This window comes from Frankliniella occidentalis, unplaced genomic scaffold (assembly GCF_000697945.3).
Source record: "Frankliniella occidentalis isolate FOCC.00 unplaced genomic scaffold, Focc_3.1 Scaffold98, whole genome shotgun sequence".
In the NCBI taxonomy this organism is placed as follows: Eukaryota; Metazoa; Arthropoda; class Insecta; order Thysanoptera; family Thripidae; genus Frankliniella; species Frankliniella occidentalis.
Genome location: NW_026267227.1, coordinates 402,534 through 428,103, shown reverse-complemented (window position 1 = coordinate 428,103; position 25,570 = coordinate 402,534). Strand labels below are relative to the sequence as shown.

General features: G+C 38.3%; 9 protein-coding genes across 10 annotated transcripts in view; 4 read left to right on the top strand and 5 right to left on the bottom strand.

Moving 5' to 3' along the window:
- Positions 1-40: 40 nt before the first annotated feature.
- Positions 41-1,490, bottom strand: LOC113211952 (beta-1,3-galactosyltransferase brn). Its single transcript, XM_026430508.2, has one exon. The coding sequence runs from the start codon at positions 1,481-1,483 to the stop codon at positions 416-418; it is 1,068 nt and encodes a 355-aa protein (XP_026286293.1). The 5' UTR covers positions 1,484-1,490; the 3' UTR covers positions 41-415.
- Positions 1,491-1,582: 92 nt separating this feature from the next.
- LOC127749834 (tumor suppressor candidate 2-like) lies at positions 1,583-1,915 on the bottom strand. The gene has a single exon (XM_052269659.1). It carries the CDS (start codon positions 1,913-1,915, stop codon positions 1,583-1,585), a length of 333 nt encoding a protein of 110 aa, XP_052125619.1.
- A 965-nt stretch (positions 1,916-2,880) lies between these two features.
- Positions 2,881-6,202, top strand: LOC113211964 (protein MCM10 homolog). The gene is made up of 2 exons (XM_026430520.2): positions 2,881-3,031; positions 3,118-6,202. Exon 2 carries the CDS (start codon positions 3,133-3,135, stop codon positions 5,914-5,916), a length of 2,784 nt encoding a protein of 927 aa, XP_026286305.1. The 5' UTR covers positions 2,881-3,031; positions 3,118-3,132; the 3' UTR covers positions 5,917-6,202.
- LOC113211963 (uncharacterized) lies at positions 6,123-12,794 on the bottom strand. 2 transcript variants are annotated; one of them, XM_026430519.2, is made up of 15 exons: positions 12,350-12,794; positions 12,030-12,266; positions 11,500-11,708; positions 11,244-11,418; positions 10,942-11,168; positions 10,676-10,857; positions 10,476-10,572; positions 10,206-10,389; positions 9,953-10,078; positions 9,409-9,567; positions 9,134-9,343; positions 8,889-9,044; positions 8,591-8,758; positions 8,355-8,504; positions 6,123-8,276 (listed from the first exon to the last, which is right to left on the bottom strand). In XM_026430519.2, exons 1-15 carry the CDS (start codon positions 12,618-12,620, stop codon positions 7,942-7,944), a joined length of 2,886 nt encoding a protein of 961 aa, XP_026286304.1. In that variant the 5' UTR covers positions 12,621-12,794; the 3' UTR covers positions 6,123-7,941. The 2 variants fall into 2 exon arrangements, with proteins under 2 accessions (XP_026286304.1, XP_026286303.1); XM_026430518.2 differs by having other exon boundaries at positions 8,862-9,044; positions 12,350-12,793.
- Positions 12,795-13,043: 249 nt separating this feature from the next.
- On the top strand, positions 13,044-14,752 carry LOC113211968 (uncharacterized). The gene is made up of 3 exons (XM_026430528.2): positions 13,044-13,335; positions 13,745-14,161; positions 14,233-14,752. Exons 1-3 carry the CDS (start codon positions 13,294-13,296, stop codon positions 14,614-14,616), a joined length of 843 nt encoding a protein of 280 aa, XP_026286313.1. The 5' UTR covers positions 13,044-13,293; the 3' UTR covers positions 14,617-14,752.
- Positions 14,753-14,856: 104 nt separating this feature from the next.
- On the bottom strand, positions 14,857-21,036 carry LOC113211967 (importin subunit alpha-7). Its single transcript, XM_026430527.2, has 9 exons — positions 20,870-21,036; positions 20,056-20,232; positions 19,767-19,973; positions 19,456-19,676; positions 19,076-19,339; positions 18,788-18,992; positions 18,552-18,695; positions 18,309-18,474; positions 14,857-18,207 (listed from the first exon to the last, which is right to left on the bottom strand). The coding sequence occupies exons 2-9, from the start codon at positions 20,230-20,232 to the stop codon at positions 18,020-18,022; spliced, it is 1,572 nt and encodes a 523-aa protein (XP_026286312.1). The 5' UTR covers positions 20,870-21,036; the 3' UTR covers positions 14,857-18,019.
- Positions 21,037-21,351: 315 nt separating this feature from the next.
- Positions 21,352-22,351, top strand: LOC113211971 (protein MIX23). Its single transcript, XM_026430532.2, has 4 exons — positions 21,352-21,527; positions 21,705-21,830; positions 21,909-22,055; positions 22,130-22,351. The coding sequence occupies exons 1-4, from the start codon at positions 21,480-21,482 to the stop codon at positions 22,223-22,225; spliced, it is 417 nt and encodes a 138-aa protein (XP_026286317.1). The 5' UTR covers positions 21,352-21,479; the 3' UTR covers positions 22,226-22,351.
- Positions 22,352-22,607: 256 nt separating this feature from the next.
- Positions 22,608-24,011, bottom strand: LOC113211970 (40S ribosomal protein S14a). Its single transcript, XM_026430531.2, has 4 exons — positions 23,868-24,011; positions 23,446-23,602; positions 22,964-23,051; positions 22,608-22,874 (listed from the first exon to the last, which is right to left on the bottom strand). Exons 2-4 carry the CDS (start codon positions 23,592-23,594, stop codon positions 22,656-22,658), a joined length of 456 nt encoding a protein of 151 aa, XP_026286316.1. The 5' UTR covers positions 23,595-23,602; positions 23,868-24,011; the 3' UTR covers positions 22,608-22,655.
- Positions 24,012-24,158: 147 nt separating this feature from the next.
- Positions 24,159-25,570, top strand: part of LOC113211966 (uncharacterized) — a 17,622-nt gene continuing 16,210 nt past the window's right edge. The window contains exons 1-2 of the mRNA XM_026430525.2: positions 24,159-24,294; positions 24,767-24,862. Coding sequence (XP_026286310.1) covers positions 24,827-24,862 — 36 coding nt within the window. The 5' untranslated portion in view covers positions 24,159-24,294; positions 24,767-24,826. The remainder of the gene's footprint in view (positions 24,295-24,766; positions 24,863-25,570) is intronic.

The window sequence follows — 25,570 nt, the reverse complement described above, 5'->3', positions numbered from 1 at the left end:
AATACATGAATATATCGGTAACAAAATTAATTTACAGAAGTATAACAACTGACATTTATTCACAAAATTACAGTTAGGCACCTTGCCGGCACATTAATGTATGACATACTTAAACTCAAAATGACTTCAGTTCTAGTGAGATTGATAACATATTTAACAGGAAAAAAAAAAGGACCAACAATAATATTGAAAGGAAATTATAAACTTTTCAATCTTAAAATTTATTAGATTTAATTAAGGAAACACACAAGCTTAATTTAAAACGTGAATCTACAAAATTTTCAATTAAAAAAGCTGACATTCTGATGCAATTTTTCTCATGAACAGTGCGAGTGCATAACAAAAGAATTGTTTCTTTTGAAAAAGGTTTATCAACAATCCAGTAAGGCAACCCTGTGAATGAGTACGGAATGGCTCAAGCATGACCAGCTGATTTTTGCTCATTCCATATTCTGACTAGTTCTTCAGGATTGAATCCATGAGAGGCAATAACAAATCGATAAGAATTTATATCATATGGTTTTTGGTAGAAATGGAACTCACTACAATGGTATGGTTCAATACCTGCTTTCTTGGCCACCAAACCAAGATAAATATCATCGAGGCGAAAATGTTGTGTGTACATGCTACTATAGTACATATCAAGCAGAGCCTCTTTGGAGAGAACATAGGCTCCAGCTGTCACATAAGGTGGCCATAAATGATAAGGATACTCCGACAAAGGAACATACCACTTACTGGATCGATGTCGATGAGGTGCTGACACAAACACAAAACCAGAAAATAGCTTCACATCATCTGGTAGTTCATAGTCATTTCCCCTCAGGCTCCCTTTTAGGTCTGGATAACTTGTTGGATCTTTCAAGAATCTTAGTACATTCTTTGTTGAAATATACATGTCATCATCACTGAACATATAGAACTTGGAATTCAAGCAGTTATCAATAATCCACCTAAACCCCATCATGGTTTTGATAGTATTATTAAAGTAAACATCAGTGAAATTTGCCTGAACTATGTCACCAAACTTGCTTTGCTCATCAAGAATTTTCTTTTGAAGTTCAACATCATCATGCTTCACCCCTAACAAAAATACCGTCCTGATTGGTACATCTGAAAACCTCCTCTCAAAACCCCATGAATTTCGTATAGCTTTTCGCTGATCAAAATTGTGCAAAGCGGACTTGATAAGATAAACCAAACGAAGCTGAGGATTATCTTCGTCTACACATTTTTTCTTACAGTCTGATAGGAATGTGTAATTATAGGAAGTGATGGGTTGAATGTCAGGCTGCTCATGGTTTCGTAGTTGAGAAATGAGCTCTGGCACATTGCCATCATATGGATACTGAAAGTTATCATCATAAGTACGCTCAAAAAAGTGAGTAAAAGCACCAAAATAAACCAGTAGCCATAAAGTGAGACAGGTAACAAGCCCCACGATCACAGTCTTCAGTTTCAATCTTCGTCTCATATTTAACATCTAAAATTCTGAAAACAAAAAATTTTACATTTAAAAAAAAATTGTTGTCCCTTAGATATATTTATACAAAGTAAGGGAAGTTATCACTTTACCTTTTTTCTAATAGTCTCCTTGATAAATCACTGCAGGATAATCTACGTGGAGCCTAGGGTATGGGAGAGGAACAATTCCTTCTGGCTGCAAGGATTCGGTAACTCGTCTCATAGTGGGCTTGCCCCGCTTTCCTTGTGGTAATACCTCAACATAAAATTCGTGAGCCAAGTCACCGTCTTCATCAAAGTACATTGATCCATGACGGATCAAGACAAATGGACTGCCTTTAAATGTTCTCTCAAAGTTGCTTGGTTGATAGTCGTCTTCATTGCCAGTTCCCGTCACAGATGAAAACGCAGATGCACCTTTCTTGAAGATCTTAGTACTTGTACCACCCATTGGGTCACTTCAGAGTAGCAGACAAAATTGTAACTACTGAGTTAGGAAACCTTCACTCTGACTGCTGACCATTGTACAAACAAGCCAGAAAGGCTCAGCCATCAAACTCTTCTTCGTTGCATTGAGTACTGAAACATGAGAACGTAGAATGAAAGCAAATAAATATGTTGCGATTACTACAGTGCGAACAAAATAAGAATAATTAAATTAGACAATGTGCAGTAATGAATGATGAATGACAATAACAACACTGACGTCAAATCAGGTCACGGGCTCGAATTATTTAAAGGGCTGATCGTACATGATAAACGCAATTGAAATTCAGTCATACAGAAATATTGGAGGCTGTAGAGGCCCTTCCAGGAATTAACTTTTGATTTGCGCACCAACCTCGAAACTGTTTCAAAGCAGCAGACAGATTTGCAGAGATGTCATGTCTAACTTGAGAGAGAAAAAAGTGAAGGAGGAGGGGAGATTGCTTTTGCTTGGCCGGCTGCACTGTTTCGACATTCTGCCACCAGTAGCGCTGCTGACTAAAACATGAAACATGAAACTGAAACAAACTGAACCCTCAAACTTTTACTGTTGCAAGCGATGGAATGAAATATGTGATGTAGCATCGCACGCCACAGCCACAACCGGTATTAGTGCATTCGAGCATGGACTATGTTCGGTCGAAGACGACACTGGCCATGAAGCCAAGGTTCATGAAAGGACCCTAGCGCCGCCGTCCATCCGGTGGCGGAAAATGGAAACGGCATCTTGTAGCACAACTTGCCTCTTTAATAGCTAGAAAAAATATATTGGTCATTCTGAGACTATCGGTAACATCATATAGTCGTACAGTGTTCATTGCAGCCGATCGTTGAAAAAGGTTTCATAATGAACAAAGCTCACAGCTTCACAGTGCACAGTGCACTCCTCCTTCACTCCATCTAGGGCACCGCCCTATCTCAACTTCGTTTTCGAATTATTCGGCTCATTGGCGGGAATCAGCGGGACGGCAAAGACATGACATGAGACATGATGACAGCAGAAGCAGACACCCTTCAGCTTCAGGAGTTGACGTTTTCAGACTTATTTACTGAGTAAAGAGGTCAAAGCACCGGAATTCAGGTACAAACTTGGCCCCTTTCCTTAGACATTTACGCCTTTTTTGAAATTTTTGTTGTTTTATGGTGATAAACTTGAAATCTCCTTAGGGTTCCAGCTTTGCAATGTCAGACAATGAGGATGCCGACGTTGACATTAACCTGTTGTCAGAGTTGCTGGCGCTAGCAGAGAATGACGATAACGACAGCGCTCCAGCCCATGTCAAAGAACCTACTAAAGTTGAAAATTTTGGCTCAGTCTTAGAAGATCTTGATAGGATTCCCATCAAGTCATCATCGAGGTCTAAGTTGGCCGACAAAACTAGCCACTTCAATAACAACACTGAAAGTAAGAGTAAGAAGAGCGCTATCCATAACGGGGACACTGATTCCTCAGACGATGAAGATGCTCGAAAATATGGGGGTGCTACGGATGGGTTTGGGAGCAATGTTAAACGAATGCTCAAAACAGCTGAGGAGGAGAAGAGAAGTGGCCCCCGTCTATCAGATTTTAAAGATTTCAACACTCGTGGGCCATCCTGGAAATCACCTGCCTCTTCAGGAGCCTCTAGCAAGTCATCATTATGCCTTCCTGCCAAAAATAAGACAGGACCAATGGATGTGTATACAGATTCATCCATTGGAATGCGAATCATAAACCCCGTGGTCTCTTCCACTGTGATCAAAGAACGCCTTGTGGGAAGGAAAGTTATTTCAATGAACCAAGCAAAGCAATTCACCTCTGAAGGAAAGATAACTGATGATTGGGTGATCTTTGGTGCTATAGTATATAAAGCTCCTCCCAAAACTTCAGCTAAAGGCAATACTTACAGCATTATAAAACTGAGTGACCTCAGGGGACCTGGTAATCCTAAAACAGTATCCCTATTTTTGTTTTCAAGTGCATTCAAAAATCATGGCAAAGATTCTTTAGGCACAGTCTTAGGAATCTTGAACCCAGGTGTGATGGATAACAGCAGAAGTCATGGAGATGAAGCATGCTTATCTGTAGATAATTCTGATAGAGTCATGGTTTTGGGAACATCCAAGGATTTTGGATTTTGTAAGTCCAAAAAGAAAAATGGCGAGAACTGTACATCAGTTGTCAATTTGGCCTTGTGCGAATATTGTGTGTATCATGTAAAGCAAGAATATCAGAAGTGTTCCAGAAGGTCTGATATCCAGTCTTCATTCAATGGACCAGGTTTAGCAAATTTAAGAAACAAGGTCCTAGGCAAGAATGAAGTCTTTTATGGTGGCCAAAGCTTTTCTGCTGTTCCGGCCAGGAAAAGCAAGAAACTGACTGAAAAAGATCAAAGTCGTCTGATGGCACTTTCTGGTTTGGCTACCATCTCACCATCACTTAAAGGCAAGGCCTCTGGTAGGAGTGGCCTAGCAACCTCAGTTGATATAGGGCACCGTCAAACTCAGAAAGATATGGACCGTTTACGTAAGCTTATTCTAGAAGATAACAATAAATTACCTGCTCCTTCAACTAAGTCAGTTGTTACTGCTCAGTTCAAACCAGGAGAGGTTCAGCCAGATGAAGCAAAGCAAGCAGCCCTAGCACTAATAGCTAAAAAAAAGTTGTCTGAAGAAAGATCAGAGTTACAGAGACGACAGGATGGTTGTGCTCCTGAAGATACTCTAAAGCTCCCGTCATCATCTGTCATGAAGGATGCAGCGGTTATGAATGAAAGTGTGTCTGTCTCAAGAGGAGTCATGGCAACTTTAGCCCTGAATAAAAAGAAATCAAATTCTGGAATGACAGCATCCTCTCTTGGTTTAGGAAGATCAGTTCCAGTTGAAGTGCCCTCTACTACATCAAAGGAAACTGATACAACCCCTTCCTCAAAGCAAAGCAAAGTTGAAGGGAAGATTGTCCAGGCAGGAACCAGTCCAATGGTTACTAACAAATCAAAGACAAAAATCAACAAAAAACCTGATAAAGTAGAAACATCCCCAGCCCTTAGTTCCATTCAGCTTCAAAAGTTGGCCTCTAATGGAATAGATTTTGAAAGTCGAATGTTGAAACAGGCAGCCCAGAAAGCTGTTTTGCAAGAAGAAGCTGCCAAAGTTAATATAAATGCTACTCCATCTATGCTAGGACTAGGGCGAAGTTCATCTTCACTGCCTGTGTTAGGCAAAGGCCTATCCTCATCTGCTACTATTGATCTTGATGCTCCATTTAGCAAAAAAATTTCTGCCTCAGCAAAACTTAATGCTATAAATCTTATTAAAAAGCGGGGAGGAATTTCCAAACTGGACCCAAACAATCGTGAATTTGAATCAAGAAAAAAAACTCCCAAAGAGACCAAATCTGTTAAACGCCCTCGTGATGAAACTGTTACTCCCACAGATATTTTAAAGAAATTCAAGAGATCTTCGCCAGAGCAAGACAAGGAGAAAGAAAAGGAACTAACAAAAGCAAGATTTAAAGAGCTAATGGAAACTAAATCACGTCACACTGATCTTATTGAAGCAGCAGAAGATGAGGCTCAAGAAAAGTATTTTGGAAAACTGGAAAAAAAAGAGCAAATGGAAGAAAAGATGTTAAACACGTTCAAGGTAGCTTGCAAAGCAGTGAGATGTTTAACTTGCAAATACACTTCATTCTCCGCTTCAGAGAGGTGCAAGACTGAGAGGCATCCTCTCAAAGTAATGGATGCTACCAAGAGATTCTTCAAATGTGCAGATTGCGGTAACCGTACTGTTTCACTTGACTTGATTCCTTTGGTCTCGTGCTCTAATTGCAGTAGCTCTCGCTGGGAAAGGACTGCTATGATTAAAGAGAGGAAAGTAGGTGTAACCCAGGAGGTACTGTCTGTTCGTGGAATGGAGGAAACTTTCATAGGCTCAGTAACCACGGGGGCCAATATTAATCTTCTGGTGCCTGAGGATGGGGCGTAGTCTGTTTCTACAAACCGTTTTACATTAAAAACAACTTGCTAGTGGTACATTATATTTCATGTTTCAGATAAATGCAAAATATGACTGTGATAATTTTATCTTTTAACCTGTAAACCATAGGGAAGGAGTATTATCTGATGTTCAAAAGCAGCAAATTGAAAATTGGTTTTCTATAGGTGTTTTAGGCTAATATATGTAAATGAAGGTAAACTAAAACTCTGTTTTATTAATTATAGTGTATTTTAATCAGGACAAAAGACAATAAAATGTAAAATGGAATCCACCAGCCAACTACCCCTCTTTTTTAATGAACCTATCCCTCTTGCATTAATGAAAAATATGTATTTATCAATCAAATACGATATATGTCTAGGTACTTATTACTAAATCCCTGAATTCATCTCAAAGCTCATTAGGTAAGGAAGCACAATCTCGTGTATCAAAGTTGCTTCAGTTTGAGGAGCTAAGAAATGTCACTACTGTCCACCAAATAACACACATTTTTTTTTCTTTTTAAAGATATTTTTCAAGATTAATTAAATGTTGTAAAGGAACTGGAGAAAGTTTCAAATTCACTATTGGGAGTGAAAATGATTTTGAAATGGCTCTATTGCTATCAGACTATTTTCTTTCTTTTCAGAGGGACCTTATAATAATTTAGAATAAAATTAAGGTAGGCCTTCACAAGTTAGAACATTTACATCTATGACAAATACTTATCTTTAAGGTTTGACACACCAAGTTACAATGCTAACAGATGAGCTAAGCTGAATTGAAAAACCATTTTTAAAAATAAAACATGCTTATGTATAAGGATTTTGGATTTATTTAAAACCCAAGGAAGTATATAAAAAAAAAAAAAACTGCACTATTTTCAGATTGCATAAGAGGGTAAAACTTACCAAACACAGTGTGTTTCATGTGGTTGAAAATATTTGATGGATATTATACTGAAGATAGGTAACTTATTATAAGATACACCTTTTCTGAAGAATTATACAATATAGTAAGATATGATAGTGCAAAAATAGAAATGCCATAAGGTATCCTCCAATGAATACTAGCATACTATTTGTGACTATCCAACACAGCAACTTAGCAAAAATTTTCACAGCAACAAACACCCTTTAAAGTAACTTGTTAGTAGAAAGAGATACAGACAGTACAGTATAGAGCATGAGTTCTAAGCTCTGTCCAGACAAGAGGGTCGCTTGGGTCTCTGAGCCTGCGCAGAGGCTGCGTTCTAGTTCTCTGTGCAGACTCAGAGACCCCACAGCAACCCAAGCTCCCCTCTTGTCTGGATGTAGCTCTGAAGTCTTTCACAATGTCTCAAGTCACCTCAAGTCACATCACATCACTCTTATTACGTCAATTAGAACTTTAAATTTCTCTCCATGAGTATATTTATTAGAGCAAGTTTAATGAAAAAAATTAACACAACTAACATGTAGCCGCAACATATTTTTGAAGAGTATGACTTTGTAGTTTCTGGACACTTCTCGTGCTGTGCAAGCTTAGTATTGAATTTCTTCATGGAATTTGTGCCAGAAAACTATATTTGGGTTGGTAAATGCAAAATATAGTATGTTTTGAGAGCGAAGTGACATGAAAGGGTGACTCTGGGTGAGACATTGTTAGAGCAACTTTTCATTATTTTCATACCAAACTCAAGGGGACCTCTGGAAAAATGTCAGGCTATCAATAGTGAAAAAAAAAAATCTAATTGACTACGCTTAACATTTCAAAATAAACTGTCAAAAAGTCAATTTTTTTAGGTATGAAGTGTGACCAAACACTTCTGTTTTAGGTATTTATGATAAGGCACTGACATGCAGATATGCACATTTAATTGCATAAAAACCAAGAAAAGACATGGTTGTTAGCATGGGTATTTGGAATCTGTCTGCACACAGTACATGCAAATCCTCAACTATATGTATCCAGATGTTGGATAATGAATTTGGATTCATTTTGTGACAGTTCCACAAAGTACATGATGCTAGACCAAAATACTGAAAGTAATGATCAATTTTGATGGAAGTACCCTCTGCCATCATGACCCATGTAAGAAGGCCACCTTTGTTGATTAAACGGTAAAATGTTTGCACAGGACTCATGCTTGGAAACAGTTTTTTGACATTTACATTGTACATTCAATCGGTAAATAGTTAGCTGCCCAAGTCGCATGTTCATAGTTTTGTAAGTGGATGAAGGTGCACCAGAAACTTTAGCCAGAAACCCAGGATGAGGTTCTAATCGACCATCCCGTGAAATAGACGAATCTGTTGAAAATCGTTGATAGAGGCATTCTGCAGTTATTGCTAGTTCCACAGACTCTTGATCCATGTTGGCATACTTGTCTAGCGCAACAAAATACAATTGAGATCTCAGACTTGACAGATAAGATATTTGTTTTGGAACCTTTTGGTTAAACTTACCAGTTTCATCACTAGCTGCACGTGAGACACCTTGCTTCATGCAGTCAATATCTTTTTTGGTAAGAATCTGCACACCATCACTAGGTGGTATCCAATAGGATATGAATACCAAGTCTATGCCAACCCCTGACAGTGGAGGTGCTAATGTACCTTTAGATAACAAAAGGGTGGGAAAAAGTTGAATTAGGGAAAAAACAAATCTTAACTTAACTTCAACAGTGCTAGGCATGCTATACCAGTAGATGTTAAAGGATAAAATCCTTTAAAATTTGATGAATTGTATACGCCATCAAGAGTAATTTTGTTGATCAGTTTGTCAGACATTTCCCTCTTGAATCTAAAATTTGCTTTATGTTGATTTTCCTGTGTAGGCTTCATTAGAATTTGTCTCGACCTTCTAGAACCTGTAGCATTCAATGAGATTACAAAACAGGGGGAAAGAGGGTAGGAAGAGCTAAGGCTAGTAACTTTTAAACATTTGACAAGTTAGAAAGAAAAAGAAGTTACCAGAACGTCGCTGTTCGTGAAACATACTGTCATAGTTAGGAGATCGCTGTACCCCTCCTGACAAGTAACTATTGAATAGTCCCCCAAGACGTGGAGAGGCTGGATCACCATTGGGTATAACCGGGCTCTCGTAATCTTGGTCTAGATTGTCCGAAGATTGAGGCTCATACAAAGACCCATAATCTATGTATTTGATCAAATGAAAAAATAAAAATTTAATTTAGAAAGCCATTTGTAAAAAAAGTTTCGATTTCTGTAAATCCAGTACATACTTTTTGCAGACTCTTCCAGGCGCCAGTCTTGTGTATCAGAGTCTGAGCTATAGTCCTTCGGTTGCTTCCTCATCTGGTTGACTTTCATGAGTGAATAGTCAGGGTCTCCCAAACTTCCTGTTCCACTATCTTTTCCATTCCTGTTTCTATTCAATACTGACGGGCTTTGCTTGAAAGCAATGCTCTTAAAGGGTAATGGTTGCCTATTGACTGTAAATAATCAAATTTAGCTCGTAATCTGTGTTGTTTAAGATAAAAAAATTAAAATATCTTACCTGTCAATTTATCAGACGGCATTCCATCAAAATCAGTGATTTTCATTAAGTCATCCTGAGCCCCAAATCTACTTTTAAAATCCGGATGAGAAGCAAGATACCTTCCAGCTTCATCAAAAATTCTCTTTGAGTTATTGTATTCAATTGATTCTCTTTTGTCTGTTAAGATGGATACAAAATTATAATAATTTAAGATGTGCTCTGTGGTGGTAATAATAAAAAAGCATTTCTACAATCACAAAAAATCAGTAAATGAAAATATGTACTGTATTCTTTACTTCAGTATTCACCTGAGTTTAAGACTCCCCTGGAAATAAACCCCCCTTCCCTCAACTTTTCAGGAGCTCATGAGCATGAGCTCATGCTTGGGTACCCCATTTGTCTTAGCTCCCTCACATTAGAACCCCCCGCACTTTAGAGACAATTTTTTTTTTTTTTGGGGGGGGGAGGGGGTCTTATACTCACGTAAATACGATATTGTAGAATATTTTAACAGGAACTTATATTGTGCATTGTCAACTCTCCCTTATTCCTTAGTGCTCACCAGAAGAATATATGGGGAACCCTGGGGTATCAATGTGTTGACTGGTTGCAAGAAGAGCTGTTTTCATGGTACTGTTAAAACGAAGTCTACACACATCAGCTTGACTTTGAGCAACTATATCACTTCCTAGAAGATTAAAAAGATAACAAATTAACATCTTTTAACATACAGGTTCGTGTAATTACAATGTTTGAGAAACTATGTAAATCATAAATAGACAGAGGGATAGCTGAAACTGTACAAATACAGGTACCTTTTGCAAAAGAGAAGGGATTTTGAGATCCTTCATGTCCAACACAGTTGGCCATCCAATAAAGGAACCAGTCATTTCCAAAGCCCTCAATGCTCAAGGACAATCCACCCATCTGTGACCCAACCGAATCAACAACCGAATTTTCTATCAAAGGCAATCCAGTTTTTCCATCCAATATATTCATCTACAAAGATGTAAAACATTAAAAACATCACACAGCAATTCTAAAAATACAGAAAATGTTCATCAAAAAGTGAAATGTATATGTACCTCAGAATAAAAGTACACTGGATAATCAGGCCCATTTTGATACTTCACTAGGAAATCTGGAGTATCATCATCATTGAAATACCCAGGGGTAGGAGGGCTATAATAGAAATAAATAGACAGGTGGATGATGTATGAGTGTATATAGTGTTAAGTTTTCAATCCATTTTTACCGAGCGGCATTAGGAAAAATTGAGGGCTACCTGAAAGTCTGGGAGTTGGGGAAAGTATAATTCCAAAGTGTTTCAAATGTCTTTCCATCCACAGCTACAACAGTAGAATTGAAAAGGGAAACCACAATATCCTCAGTCCCGTCATGATTAATATCTATTAGTACAGGAGGTGACATGACACCTCGAGAGTCACTTGTCAGCAAAGTTTTAAACTGTAAAAATGTGAGAGAAAAATGAGGTTAAATACATGTTAAAAAAAAATGCACAGTATTAACAAGTAATAGAGTCAACCTTACCGGAACCTTATCGGTCCCAGCCAGCTGCCCCAAGGATACTGCGTGAAGACCCCCCCATGAGTGGCTAGCTGTACCACCCGTCCCAATTAAGATAACCTTTTCACCATCAGGACGAACAAGCAGTTGAGGTGCATAATAGCTTTCAGAGCTTCCGGGCATCTCAATCATACGCAGCATCCGTCCCACTTTGCCACTTATAACAATTAAATGCCCTTTAACACTGTTTCCTGAAAGTAAGAAAATAGAAACTCAGAGTGTACAAATGCAATGCCAGAGATATTACCTTGCTCAACGAATCATACCTGATAAGTCAGAAACTGTATGAGATGATATTACATCAATAAAACCATCATCATCTACATCAGGGATGTACTGAGCTGAATACACATCGAGAACAACTTCAGTCTGCTGGCGCTCTAATTGATCTTCAAGATGCCATAGTAAACTCCCATCATGACCATTGACAACATGAAGCAACTGAGAGAAAACAATTTTTGATTGTTCATCAAATCACCAATCAATATAGAAAACACACAGTATTTTGAAAAAAGTACTTACACCACCTTTGCCACCAACCAAACAATCATCTACTCCATCTTTGGTTAAATCAGCACTACAGTCCACGGAGAAAACTGGACGTCGAGTCCAGTGTTGCCACAATATCTCACCAGTTTTACCATTAAGTGCAACAATCCCACCAAGACAAGGGGGATCACGTCCAAAATACAGTGTGCAAACAAAGTCAGGAACATTTCTTCCATCCGTTCCTAAATCAAGGCCAAAATATATGTATATTAGAAAGAAGACATAAGAACAATGATATCTTCAAAGCTCAACATAGAAGAAAAAGAAAAAATAACACACAGAACAAAAAACGTTAATGATAAAAAATTGCACGCCAACTACATAAACGGAAACATATGGAAAAATAAAAACTCACAGCTCACTCTACCTGGCACAATAAATCAAGAAACCATATCACTACTTGAAAGTACAAAAGCTGTAGGCAGAAACAAAAATAAATTCTAAATTAAAATAAAAAGCAAAACTTGACAAAAAATAATAAATTTAAATCCAACTTTACCAACCTGTACCATATCCCAGGATTACATCTAGTACCCCATCATGATTAACGTCACTGAGACGAACTGCAGTTTCTGATGTCAACTTAGGAAATGTCTGTACCCAAACGTCGGAAGTGACTAGCTCAGTGCAAGGAATTAATTTTTGGTTGGGCAGATGACTATTCTTTCCAAACCACACAAGAAGTTTACTTAATGGCAAAGGGAAATAGTTTATGATGATCACAGAAAGGGCTAGAAGACCTAAAACAGACAGATAATAATAAAGTGATGTCTTCATCTGAATCAATGAATTATCTCAAACGTTCTTAGTTTACAAAACTAACCCAAAAGTATTGAAAGAGCTGCAAAGCCATAGCAACAGGGAGCGAAGAAAATTTTGCATCTACTCTTGGTGTCTTGAGTGGCACCGGGAGCAAAATAAGCAGGTTTTTGACGCCTCCTCAACGGCATAAGGGGCTTTTTGAGGCCACTCTCTTCATCCATTTTGTACCCATTCTTGCCATCACGGATAAAAACTTCATCGTCGACATCATCACTAGCCTCTTCTTCGTCAAAACTATCACGTACGGCAGATTTTGAGTTGAATTTCGTCATTGGACCCTAACGTAACAGTATATTATGCACAGTATTTCGCAACAAAATGCACGGCACGCATAATCCTCCAGCAAAACTGTTGAACACCGTGAGAATCGATGAATAAAGAGATAAATATCATCAACAGATTGGAAAATAAAACAAAGTTTTCTTCTGCTACAAGAACAAGCGTCCAGATCAAGTAACCTTCGACACAAAAAAGGTACAAAATAGTTTTGCTCTTATTAGCTTTCTTGGCTTTTATTTTGAAAAATGTCGTTTAAAAACTACTTAAATCTGGTTTTTTGGTTCACATATAAGGTAAGTAGAGGTTTAATCTTTCTTTGAGAATAGAGTTTTCGGGAGTGAATGTTGGCAAATTGAGCAGCGCTTGGCGGCTTGCCTACCTCCTAGGCTGTCAACCGACCGGTCGCAAGTCGCAGTTTATAGTCGGCCCACTATTACTTTACCGTTCGGAAAAGGTCACGTGATGGGCCCGAACGCCTTCTAAGCCAATCAGAAGCCTCGTCGGCGAAAAGCCGAACGGTAAAGTAATCGTGGGACGACTGTATTATTTATTTATTTTCGTCTTTTAACGGTTTTAATTACTATCGGGATCGGGTTGTAAGCAGCTGATTGAAGGGCACGCAATAAGCTTTTACCGGCGTTCCTTGTTCTTCTCTAGAACTTGAACATGAAGACACGCAGTGCTGTTAATTCTGATTCTGATAATAAGGTACTTGTTTAGAGTAGTTCTGCTTGTTACCTACCTATCCTCGAATTTGCCTTTCTGAAAAAAGGTATTCCCTTTGTGATAAATTTTGTCGATATGACATTTCTTTCGCGTCCTTTCCATGAAAATCGCCTTCAGGATTGGAAGTTTGAGAAACAAGGCTAAATTTTGTATTGGTGTAAACCTCCCAGCTGTTAACAGGTAGCAAGCAGCCTGTGAAGTGGGTATATACTCGCTCACTAGTAATTTGGTTGTTCTAGCAAAAAGAGAGAACAGGGAGCAGCCTGTATCCCAATAATGTTGGACAGACACACTATAGCATGTCTATCCAATGACGATGGGACCTAACTTCCTAATTTAGTATGAACTCTATTTACTAAAAAAATAAATATGTTATTTGTGTATCTTTCAGCTCCATCGAAGATTCAATAGGCACAGTAAGACTGAGGATACATCCAGCTTGAACTCTTCAGTTGGAACATCCAGTGATTCAGATGAAGAACCAGAAGATAAAGAAGTTCCCAGCACTAATTTTTCAACGAACCGTAACGTATATTTATATTGCTGCATTGTATTATTTATTGTATTAATACCATTTACTTGGTATCATGTGAGTCAGAAAAATTCAGAGGAAAACCAGCGGGAAAATTTGATTAAGACTATAAAAGATTTAAAAAAAATATTCCCTTCTCAATCGAACAAGCTCTGGTCTCATGTAATTCATGTTATAAATGTTACAAACTCCGATAGTTCCTGTCCCAGAGTCCTACTTTTGCTGAACCGAGGAGATGAACTGTCTGAAAATAGTACCAACTGTTTAATCGAACAGGTAATTATTCAAACTGTTGATAGATTTTTTAAAAAATATGTTCAAATCTAAGAGCTCTTTAACCATTTCAGGTAGCAAGTAGTGCCGCCACACTTTTCGCAAACCGGCAGCCACTTCATCTAGTTGAGAAAGATTTCCAATCCATTAATAAAACCAGAGAAAAGGTTCAGAAGAAGGGTCCAATTGTTGTCATAAAACATTTAGAGAAGTTGCCAGCTGCAGCAGCACATGGCTTACATTATTTCTGTGATGAGAATGAATCTAACTTTGCAAAGGCAGCATATTTCTTAACTTTGACCGTCGGAAGGTCTGGAACAGTTAAAGCTGTAACATCAGCTGAAAACACTTTACGAAATATTTGGTCAGATATTGAAAGCGATTATTTGGATGCACTCATTGCAAGGCTCACTAGTCTTGTTGAGTTTGTTGAACCAGAAGAAAAACTTCCCTGTTAATCGTTCCCTGTCACCTAATCTTTTGCAGTTCTCAAAATGACATGTTACAGAAAATAAATTAATTTGAATGCAGGTTTTGGCGAGAATACTTTGTCAGTATTATTGTGTCAATAAATTAAGATGGAATAGTAATGAATCCAGGCTAAAGTTGATCTGTTCCCTGATGAATGATGGTATGACTTTTCTTCTGTGGGTTGTTGACAGTGAGGTATTTTTGGTATCATGGAAGTAGACATATAATAAAGATCAAATAATATTATGATTCATGTTTCTTCAAAAATTAACTACAACATTGAAACTGAAAACAAAACTGATACAAGATTCCTCACTACAGAAAATACAGAATTTGAGACATGGTATTTATATCAATATGCATTTAAGTAGGACAGGAAAAATAGCAATTCCTACAGTTTTAGACTAGTCTCATGCTGCCGGCCTTTTCATTCCAAGCAGGAAATTATTTCATTTCCTGCATGGGAGCACCTGTTTACCAAAGACAAGAGTGATAAGAACTGGATTCAGAATAGATTTAGGGCAACAAAATACATCACGTTTGTCCAAATTCTAGATTGATTGCAGCTAGTCTCACTACAGCACTAAAAGCAAGGTTACATGGCTCAATTTGATAAGACAACATGAAATAATAACAATGTTGTCTGATGTGAAGCTGTGACTAGGATTGTTATTTATAATCTATGTGCTAGTTATAAAACACTTTGTCACAAGGTCAACATTTTAATATTTTTGGTTTACATGTACATTACTAAGCATTTCTTTCTCAAGACAATCAAGATATTTCTAGAAAATTACATGGTTATGGTACACGATATGGTTAGAATGTTAGCCATTCATACAGGAAATAAACAAGAGGTGTCTCCAGAATCAATTCTACAGAAGTATGCAGACCAAAAATGATCCTGGTAAAAAGAGAAAGCTCTATTAAATAATAATTATTACCAGATGATGACACCCAGTACAGTAGCGTAAGAGGGACAGACAGAAAAAACTGGGACAGTTATGTCATGTTCGTTAGTCACAGTCTAGTTTGCCAGTACAGTATGAATAAGCAGCACAAGAAGACAAGATAACAAGGTAAATAAAAAATACAGAGAACTCCATGGCACCTGAATATGCCAAACTACTTTTGCTGGGAATTGAACTCAAATATTTACACATGTACCCTCTCAGCTAAAAGGTAACAATTTTTTTTTTTTGTAACATATAATACATAATGTTAGCCTCGTCAAGGTAAAGCACCTGAGGAACAATTTTATTTACCAAACCTATATCAAGCTGCTTGAAAGGCATATCACAGATTTCATAATAACTACAGCAAAATGAGGCCCAGGATATTTCCTCATTTTTCCAATTATTTATGTATATCCATAGACACAGGAAAAGGATAACACAGTTTCTGAAGAGGTTGTGAAGTACATAGGTGATCTTGCTCAGTTGCTGCTTAAAATGTTAATGTATATAAGTCTCTCATAAAACATGTAAAACAGAGTAGGAAAAGGTTCGGCCTCAATTAAAGCATCACAAAGTTTGTCAATACTAATTCCTCTAACATTGTCGGGTTATTTTGAGGCACAATATATGTCAGACCATCAGTGGTCATTAGCCAAAATCAATGACAGTACACAAACAAAACAAAAAACTTTCAATTACATTAGAAGTAACATGTGTTCCTTGCAAAATAGAAAGTTAAGCCCTAACTTGGAATCTTTCATATTTTCATGCAGAGTAATGTTCTTGAGGTAAGATATTCTAGTAAAACTTAGTCATCAAAACTGCCTTATGACACGCACTAAAAATATTCAGCAGTCTTTAATTCGTCAATTGTTATCCTTCATTAACATGAAAAATAAGGTGAACTGATGCCTTCTCCATTGTTCACTACTAATTCGTCAGGTACCATACATTGTATGGTAATTGCCACAGTTTGATGACACCATACAAACAAAAAATAAGTGAGAAAAAATCTGAAAGGTGCGTTGAATATGTTGGGAAATTACAGCATGTAGACTTAAAAGAATATAGAACATTACCATAGACTACTTCAGTAAAGAAAGGATGAGAAAAAAATGTTACGGAATAAATATTTTACACATCATAAATGCAAATTTTAACAAAAATACAGTCAATTCATTCCAAAGTTTAAGAGCCATTTATTGTAGTACCAATACTTAAAAAATCTTGACAGTAAATTTGACATCCACAGGCTTTCTGCCAAATTTTATATCTACCCAACATAAGTTTACCAGTACATCAAAGAAATTGAAAGAATTACCAACATTGAATTTGAACAATTACTTTTACTTGAACACAAGCTGGTTTTAATTACTATCAGGATTGGGTGACACAAGGCAGAAACAGGGTTTTGCCCAATTGGACAGTCAAAACATGAGCTCTCTTATAGTATGAAATGTGATTGTACCTTTACAAACAAAAATTTCCATGCAGATTTCATGATCACAACAAAAAAGATTACTCTTTTTGTCTTAATTGTACAGTACAGAAGACATAATTCTTTATGTTGTCTGTAATGACATTAGATTTGAAGAGGATTAGAAATAAAAAATAACAGAAGTCTAATAGGAAAGCACACGTTGGAAAAGTAGAGAATTCCTTGGCACAAGATAAAGTGAATTCAGTGATGTCAGTGTCAATTACTGTCGGTCAAAGTTTCACAAGTCATAAAATGCCCCCCCCCCCTCCCCCTCCCACCCGAAGAATATACAATTCATTACACACATTTCAAAATAGAATCTGAGAACTGAAGACACAAGGAGGACAAGCCATTCTAACTTCAATAGGGTGTCTAGGAAATAACTTCCATTAACATCCAAACTGGACAATTTTGAAAAACATAACATGGCAATTTTAGTTTATAGCAACCTAGTGGAACCAAAAAATAAGGAACACACAAGAGAGCAAAACATGTCAACATACATGGTTCCACAGACTTCTACGGCAGAAATTATCACAATAATACAGTACCTGTTAAGAGAATATCATATTTTTAGTGGCTAGACACCCTGTAATTATACCCATTACAATACTAGACATTTATTACTATGTGTAACCTTGTAGCAAGTGAAATTTTTTTTTTTTGAAAACACATTTAAAATTCTAAAGTAAATAGATAAAGAGAAAACAAAATTGAATTAGAAACAGCAATCAATATATTTTGAAGGTGGTGGCAAAATGGCATAGTTTCTTACAACCTGAAATTCTGGAGTACAACATATAACTTAAATTTTCTTTTCATGGTTGAATATTGTGCTGTAAATTTATCCAACATTACGGTGGAATATGATCAGTTTTAAAACAACCTTACTGTACAACAATTGAATTAGTTTTACACTGTGTAAGGCATTAGAGCCTTGAGCGTTAGATTAGATTAAAATTGGAAACCACCCATAGGAACGCTCTGATCGGTGAACTGATATTGACCTCCCTCTGCATCTACTGATGGTGCAACTCGTGCATCCTCTTCCTCAGAACCAAAGAATTCCTCAATGATGTGGAAGGCCTTCTTGTAGATTTCAGTGTTTTCATGAGATTGTAAGAATTCTATTTTGTCCAAACCTGCAGGAAGAAGAATTCATGGTACAAAAAAATTATTTAGGCTCACCCCAAAAAATTATTATAAAAAGTAACAAGGAAGACTGCTGCACACAACAACTTACCATAGCATTCTTCGATCAGCACAGCCATAGCGTTAACAGCTCCTGCTCCTGCAGCTTTGGCATCCTGCTCACCTATTCTCAACAAATTCTCTAGCCCATTTAATGCCACTTGAACCACTTTAGCATCCATTACAGTCAAAAGTTCACAGAGTGGTGGTATACAGCCCTAGACAGGAATTTGCACTTGGTGAGTCACTTCTACACCATAAACAAACAAAACACTAAAAACAATGAGAGTATTACCTGGTTTACAAGATACCGAACTTGGTCTGGGCTACCACCTGATGTTGAATTTGTCACAACCCAGGCCGCTTCCTTACGGGTTTTGAAATCTGCTTTTCCAAGGATGTCAATAATTGCTGGGAAGATATTGGCATCAATAACAGCCTAGAAATATGTAATTATTTTGCAACAGCAAGTTAGTGAAGGATTGGGGGCCAAGTTAAGGTAATGGCACAGCTCACGATATGAAAAAATACCTGAATTTGTTGTCTATTGCCTGCAGTTATGTTGGATATGGTCCAGCAGGCTTCTTTCCTTACAGCTTCTTTATTCGATCCCAAGAGATTAAGGAGACAAGGCAGAGCAGAACAATTCAGAATTACTTGAGTTTGAACATCATCCCCTGTTACTATGTTGCCAACAGCTCGAAGAGCAGCAGAAATGACATTGTCCTGATTGTGCCTATTCAAAAAGATACACTTAAATTATGTCCAGAAATAAGAAAGTAAATATCTTGCAGAAATTGACAATTTAAAATGACTTACATGAGAAGTTCTACTAGTCTCCTACACACACCCGATTCAATGACCGCCTGAATTTTATCATTTGGACCATCAGACAAATACGACAATGCCCAGCAAGCATCAGCTAGAACATCAGGGTCTTCTTTAAACAGCAGATGAGATAGGACAGGGAGACATGGTGCTACTTTCTTGAAATCTGGAGGAGGGTTCTTCCCCCGGCACAGATTAGACAATGCCCATACTGCATTTCTCAGCATAGTGGTCTTAGTAGACTTGCTTAGAAGTCTGAAAATAAGAAGATGAATTTATTATAGAAGACACAACAAGTGTCCTACTTGAAAAGAGGCAACTTAAACAGAAAAAGAACAATACTTCCAAGAAAACAGTGTTCTAGAACTTACTGAAGAAGAGGGACAAGAACCCCACAGTTCAGGACATAATCACGGCACTCTGGAGAATCTCCAGCAATATTACCAAGAGCCCAAACAGCTTGTTCTTGGACATCTTCACTAGCGGAGCTTAAAAGATGGATAAATATTGGAACGGCTCCTGCGTCAATGACCATTCGGGTCTGAACAGAAGTTCCTGATGCAATGTTTGTCAGTGCCCAAGCTGCTTCAAACTGTAAAGTAGAGGCATATTCGGTAAGTGGAAATGTACTTTCAGAAGCTGAAGGAATTAGATTTGTAAAACTCAGTTCCGATCAAACAACCTGTAATGTAGTATTTTCAACGCTCTGGAGAAATGTGACAAAACGTGGAACAATGCCTGTTTGAATAACTTCATCAATTGGAGGATTTGGTTCGCGAGATAAAAGTTTGCGGAATCGTTGGGTGGCTGAAAGTTGCAGATCTATATTGTCACTGTAAAGAGCTTCAACCATATCTTTTGAGATTTTGTTGAGACAAGCAGTATCATCCTGTGCACAAACAAAGGTGTGGATTACTTATTGGAAGCATCTGACTGTAAGAGGACAAAATATTCTATTCTTAAATACCTACCAGCTTGGGTCTTTCATCGTCAGGCAATTCTGGTAAGTTAACATTCCTGCGTTTGAAGAGCTGCTCTTCTCGTTTTTGTTTGCGAAGTTGAACTCCTTCTTCTTCCCTTCGTCGGCGCAATTCTCGTGAATCCAAACCCGAGTTCTTGTAACGATGCTTGTGTGAAGGCCCGGACATCTTCCCAAACAAATTTTTATTATAGGAGTTTCAATTGCCACAAGGAGATCAAAACATAAAATGTATTAGAAAGAAACCACTGGTTAAGGGTGTATTGAAAAATCGAGCAAGACAGATTCTATCCAAAATCTGATTAATTGAAAGTAGGCAAAACCCAAAAAGTGTACTTTTAACTAGCAACTCAATGCCAATGATAAAAAAAATTAAAACAATGGCTCATGATGAATGACTGATATAAACCAATCAAAATTACTCTTTGAGTTTGGAAACAATGGTACAGAAAATACAGGACTCTAGAAGTACGATTTTACTTCAAAAGTGCTGACAAGAATGAGGTTAGAAATGTATTACTCTTGATAATTACGGCACCGAGGCCAGATATAGCAGCTAGTCAAAAACAGTGCAGCCGAAACCGGTAAAACATTCCAAGAATTGAGATTGAAAATGTCAATTACGATATTATGGGACTAGAGTAGGTGAGCATGTATTTATCTACAGGCAAATGAGTAGATCTATCTATATATATATGTGTGTAACCAGAAGAACCCCCAAACTTATGTAAGGAAGTTGAAGCGTATACAGCAAATTCGAGAGAAGTTCAAGCAAAGAAGTACTAATGTAAGATCATTCGCGTTACCTTTATGCTCGTGAGACACAACAAACAAAAATATCCGACATAAAACACTGAACTTGCAGAATTTTTGAGCCTTGAATTTGATCAGCGGACGAACCATCGACTGACGGATCGTCTTGGAATCATGGGATTGCGCCTTCCCTAAATCGCCTACATGCCACACAAAGAAATCATTTTCAGAGTTATCTCCTACTGAAAATTGTTTGTATTTTCCTGCTCTGTCCTCAATTTCAATCAGAATTTTAGTGTTCCACTGAACATTTTTGTAACGAATATAAATATTCAGAACTTTTTGGTTCGTGAAATAGGCTTTTTCGTGACTGTACTTGCCAACGAACTGATAGTCTAAGGTAAGTTTGTTAGGCCTTCTTTCTGTATACATTTAATTTTTCGCAGCGATTATGCATGATCATGCATGATTAAGGAAGCAATTGTGCTTGTCCGCATCATCATGTAAAATAGTACGTTTTTGTCATTTTTCATTTGACTGTCTGCTTTCTGGCAATAGTGCAATGGTGTATCGACTGCCAATAGCCGGGTCTAGGTCCGTCCATCCCCGGTAGTTGTGTTGGTTGGAGCTGCTGAAACTTTGGCATTTTTATCATATTTTAAAATGGATCTCACTCAGCGGGTTGAATGTGCTGACTTCCAGTTGTTTCAGGTACGCTTTTGGTTCATCGCCATACAGTTACATGTATTTTAAGCCGAGATTTCTGTAGGAAACCCAATGTTTTGGTTATGAAGGTTCACATATCTCTGCATAAATGTATGCTGTTATTTGATTTTCATAATTTATTGTTGTGGTTAAGCAATAACGTTACACCTTCTTGGTTTTCAGGCTAATTTAAAATCAATGCGAGAAATTGATGACAAAATCATCAACACATTGAATGCAAAACTTCCAACAGATTTCAGAAGAGATGAGGTGGACCCTTCAGCAACTTGTAGAGAATTGTTTGCGGATGTCAGTCCATATCATTCAATTGTTTACTGTTCATCTTGTTTTAAAGTACAAGTGCCTCATGTGATTTGTATCTTTTAGCTTACAGCAACATATACTCAACGTGAAAAAGTCATAAAAGGATGTATTTCTTTTTCTGCCAACCGTATTAAGAATTTGGCCGGAGAGAAGGAGAAGGATCCCAACAATGTCTCTGTAATTAAAGATTTAAGGAGAGAGCAAACAACGGTACGGATCATTTGTGTTGCTGCCCTCCTTTTCAATGTCAAGATTTAACAACTATTGTACATCTTTTTTTGCAGTTGCGGATGTTGCAGTCTGAACTAAGCGTTGAAGAAATTGTTAAAGAGAGGTCTCTTAAAGTATTTCATGAACGTTGTAGATCATTTCTATCTTAGCTCTGTCTTTTGTAGTGCTCATTAGATTTAAATGTTTCATATGCTTTATTTGAGACTGTATTAGGACACAAATGTGCAGTTTACTTTTTCATTGTCTTTTTTGAAATATATTGTGAGATTGTTAAATGCATAATTATTTTAACATCTATTACCTCGTTGGAAAAATTCATTCACGTATTTGCTATCTAGAGCAGTAATCTCTTTCAATTCTGCCAAACTAACATCCAGAGGTGTCATATTGACCTCAAGTGGCCACTTTTTTGAGCAAGCTCATTTTTGTAAAATTTCTCATGATGAAGAACTTCTGATTTAAGTTCCACTTCAAAGAAAAACGTGTTACTTAGAGATAAGGAAGATGTAGGCAAATTGTAGACAAGGAAAATTGCCCTCCCAGGTAGGGAAAACTTAATTTATTCACAAAACATATCGCCTACAATCTGCGACCACGTCGTCCTCCCTTCCTCCTGGTGGCGTCTGAGGGAATGGGAGTAACATCTTCAATACGGCCAATTTTCATGGATGAGCGAGCAAGAGCTCGCAGAGCAGACTGGGCACCGGGACCAGGGGTCTTGGTCTTGTTGCCACCAGTGGCACGCAACTTGATGTGGAGAGCAGTGATGCCAAGGGTCTTGCACTTCTCAGCAACATCCTGTACACAAGCATAACACGAAGGTGGTACTTCAGTTAGAGAAAATAACATTCATGAAGAAATTGACAAAGCAAAGGTAGAAGACCCACCTGAGCGGCCAACATAGCAGCGTAGGGTGAAGCCTCATCACGGTCAGCCTTGACTTTCATGCCACCAGTGACTCGGGCAATGGTTTCCCTAGAACCAAATGACAATAAAAATATACTCAGGCATACGACAGTGTGAACACAAACTGAGTTCACACAACAATTTCAGGCACACAGGTGAGAATAGACTAAATGCATAAAGGAATGAGATGACAGTGAAATCAATACATGGACTTTAGTAATGACGGTCTTTCCTCTATGACACCATTCAGAGAAGTTACCAGGGGCAAAGAGACATGTTACGATTCAACTGTGATAGCAATGAACACTTGCTCTCAAACCAGCAGTGTTTACAGTCGACCGGCGATATCACGTACGAGTAAGGTTAGGCCGAATATTTACATATACGGCTACAGTCAACATTAAAGCCAGCAGAGAGCAATAATACCTAATGACGGATACAATCAATATTTGGCAGAACTCACCTTCCGGACAGATCAGTGACATGGACGAATGTGTCGTTGAAGCTGGCAAAGATGTGTGCCACACCAAACACAATTTCACCTTCGCGCACTTGAGGGCCCAGGTGGACCTGCACCTGCTCTTGCTGAACCTTCCCTTTCCTGGGGGCCATGGTAAATCCTAAACAAATTGAGAAAAAGTGTAAAACTGAGGTGTGAATGTACTGGTTGAACACACTGGAAGTTTGGTTAGTGACGTGCCCTGCGGGCCACGGCACGCTCCGGCCTCCGAACACTAGGCAAATAATCCGAAAGCATCCGAGAAAAACGGCCAGAGATTTGAACACAATTAATCAGAAATTGTGAACAAAGCCCGTAGTAGCATCTCAACAAGAGTGGAAACCGATAATCAAATTTCAACCAGAAAAATGTATTTCTTTACGAACCTTTGCGTGCTTACAGTGGGCGACCGGAAACCCTGAAGAAGTGAACCAAAACTAAGGAATGAGAATATCCGGGGAGCGGGAGAGAGCTCGATGTATATCGATCGGAAGAGTAGACAGTTGAAAAACGTTCGAGCGTTTTGGGGAATTTTCAACAGTTCCTCTGAATCTGTTAAACTTTTCAGTGAAAATTTGAGAAAAATTTTCATCTGATTTGGTTTTGCTAATGCAAATACTAGTGTTGGATGGTGCCTGTGACACTAAGATTTGAACCTAGTGGTACCCCTGTTTTTTTTTGTTTCTTTTTGGTGGCAGCCCTGTAGTGTCGTCGTCGTCTGCTTCTGATGGGTGAAGTCATCATAAAAGTAAACAGGGGCGTATTTTCCTTCAATCATATCACTCACCGGATTATGTCACCCAAAAAAGACTGGTTAGTTTTACGTTTCTCAAAATGTTTGTCATACGGTTTCCCCAGCATATGCCCCTGGAGGCTGACACTATATAAATCTTACAGCATATCATATGTTCTGTAACTGCACTTGTATGTTTTCGGCTTCGTATCGCTACCAATGGGCGTGTGTGGCTAGCCGTTCTACTAAACTAACTCATACAGAACTTGTTGTTACTTATCCATGGGTCACTGGCCCGTAAGTCAGTTTCTTTTATTGACAACAGTATTGATAATTTGCATTAACATCCTAGTTTTCTTGCATGTTTTTTTTTTCATTTGAGTCAATTTTACCTATATTAACACGTTGAGTCCCAGGGGGGGGCTGCAATTACATGTTATTGTGACCATACATGTGGTCACGTGGGACTCAACGTGTTAAGGCCCATATAGAATAGCTGTTAATTTTATCCGTTGAGACTTTGTGAGCCAATTGTTGAAATGTTTGTTGCAGTGGGGACAGAGACCGAGCAGGTCTCCTGATATGCAAACTTCCTGATTGACTCGTACTAAAATGAAGATGACTGCCGAGGCTGAGGACTATAACTTGGTAAGTTTTTTTTTCATTCAAATCATTGTTAGTTGTGTGAGAAACACAACACGCCACCATGAATAAGAGGTGCATGGAGGGGGTGTGCAAGGGTGGGCTGTGTGGGTGGGTGACCTTTGTACTCCCATCCTGTTGTGACCTTTGCTTTGGCTTTGGCTCTCTGATAAACCCCCTTGCAACAAACACCCCAACCCTCTTCATCGCCCCTCCTCTCTCTTACATAGAGGGTGAGAGGAAAACGATTGGTAAAAACAAAAACAATACAAAAACAGTGCACTGCTTTGATGTCTTCCCCATTTGGAGGATCAGCAAGTACATTTATTTGTGAGCGGTGCGTGGGACTCCTCAAGGCGCTGTAGTGTAGTACACTGTGGTAGTGCGCTGTGCCCTGGTGCACCGTGTCGAGCCATGATCCTCCCTAATGCAACTGAACCGTCCAACACTTCTATGCCCCTGCCGCCGCCGTAGCAACATCATCCGCCCCATTATGGAGCCATAGAAAAGAAAAGGAAATGTCGATGCGGATCGTATACTTTTGACCATTTTGGACCACTGTTCTGTCTCTCCTGAAGACACCAATACTTCAAATGAAAAGGAAGAAGTGAAAGGGGAGGGGGGGGGAGGTTTTCTCCTTCCAGTACACAGTTGTGAAGACTGTCTAAAAAGCAAATGGTGTCTCACCCCAACATGTTTATGGAACCATCCCCC

Bases quoted from the DNA above. Each gene is read 5' to 3' on its own strand.
- LOC113211952 (XM_026430508.2), bottom strand. From the start codon at position 1,483: ATGTTAAATATGAGACGAAGATTGAAACTGAAGACTGTGATCGTGGGG.
- LOC127749834 (XM_052269659.1), bottom strand. From the start codon at position 1,915: ATGGGTGGTACAAGTACTAAGATCTTCAAGAAAGGTGCATCTGCGTTT.
- LOC113211964 (XM_026430520.2), top strand. From the start codon at position 3,133: ATGTCAGACAATGAGGATGCCGACGTTGACATTAACCTGTTGTCAGAG.
- LOC113211963 (XM_026430518.2), bottom strand. From the start codon at position 12,620: ATGACGAAATTCAACTCAAAATCTGCCGTACGTGATAGTTTTGACGAA. The intron at 10,858-10,941 runs GTAAGGTTGACT...ACATTTTTACAG, and splicing joins CTGGGACCGATAAGGTTCCG to TTTAAAACTTTGCTGACAAG. The intron at 8,277-8,354 runs GTAAGTTTAACC...TTGTTGCGCTAG, and splicing joins TGCAGCTAGTGATGAAACTG to ACAAGTATGCCAACATGGAT.
- LOC113211968 (XM_026430528.2), top strand. From the start codon at position 13,294: ATGAAGACACGCAGTGCTGTTAATTCTGATTCTGATAATAAG. The intron at 13,336-13,744 runs GTACTTGTTTAG...TGTATCTTTCAG, and splicing joins ATTCTGATTCTGATAATAAG to CTCCATCGAAGATTCAATAG. The intron at 14,162-14,232 runs GTAATTATTCAA...TAACCATTTCAG, and splicing joins CCAACTGTTTAATCGAACAG to GTAGCAAGTAGTGCCGCCAC.
- LOC113211967 (XM_026430527.2), bottom strand. From the start codon at position 20,232: ATGTCCGGGCCTTCACACAAGCATCGTTACAAGAACTCGGGTTTGGAT. The intron at 18,696-18,787 runs GTATTTTTTCAT...ACATATTTCTAG, and splicing joins GCAATAGACAACAAATTCAG to GCTGTTATTGATGCCAATAT. The intron at 18,475-18,551 runs GTAATACTCTCA...ATTCCTGTCTAG, and splicing joins TTCGGTATCTTGTAAACCAG to GGCTGTATACCACCACTCTG.
- LOC113211971 (XM_026430532.2), top strand. From the start codon at position 21,480: ATGGATCTCACTCAGCGGGTTGAATGTGCTGACTTCCAGTTGTTTCAG. The intron at 21,831-21,908 runs GTCAGTCCATAT...TGTATCTTTTAG, and splicing joins GTAGAGAATTGTTTGCGGAT to CTTACAGCAACATATACTCA. The intron at 22,056-22,129 runs GTACGGATCATT...CTTTTTTTGCAG, and splicing joins TAAGGAGAGAGCAAACAACG to TTGCGGATGTTGCAGTCTGA.
- LOC113211970 (XM_026430531.2), bottom strand. From the start codon at position 23,594: ATGGCCCCCAGGAAAGGGAAGGTTCAGCAAGAGCAGGTGCAGGTCCAC. The intron at 23,052-23,445 runs GTGAGTTCTGCC...ATTTGGTTCTAG, and splicing joins GTCACTGATCTGTCCGGAAG to GGAAACCATTGCCCGAGTCA. The intron at 22,875-22,963 runs GTGGGTCTTCTA...GCTTGTGTACAG, and splicing joins CTGCTATGTTGGCCGCTCAG to GATGTTGCTGAGAAGTGCAA.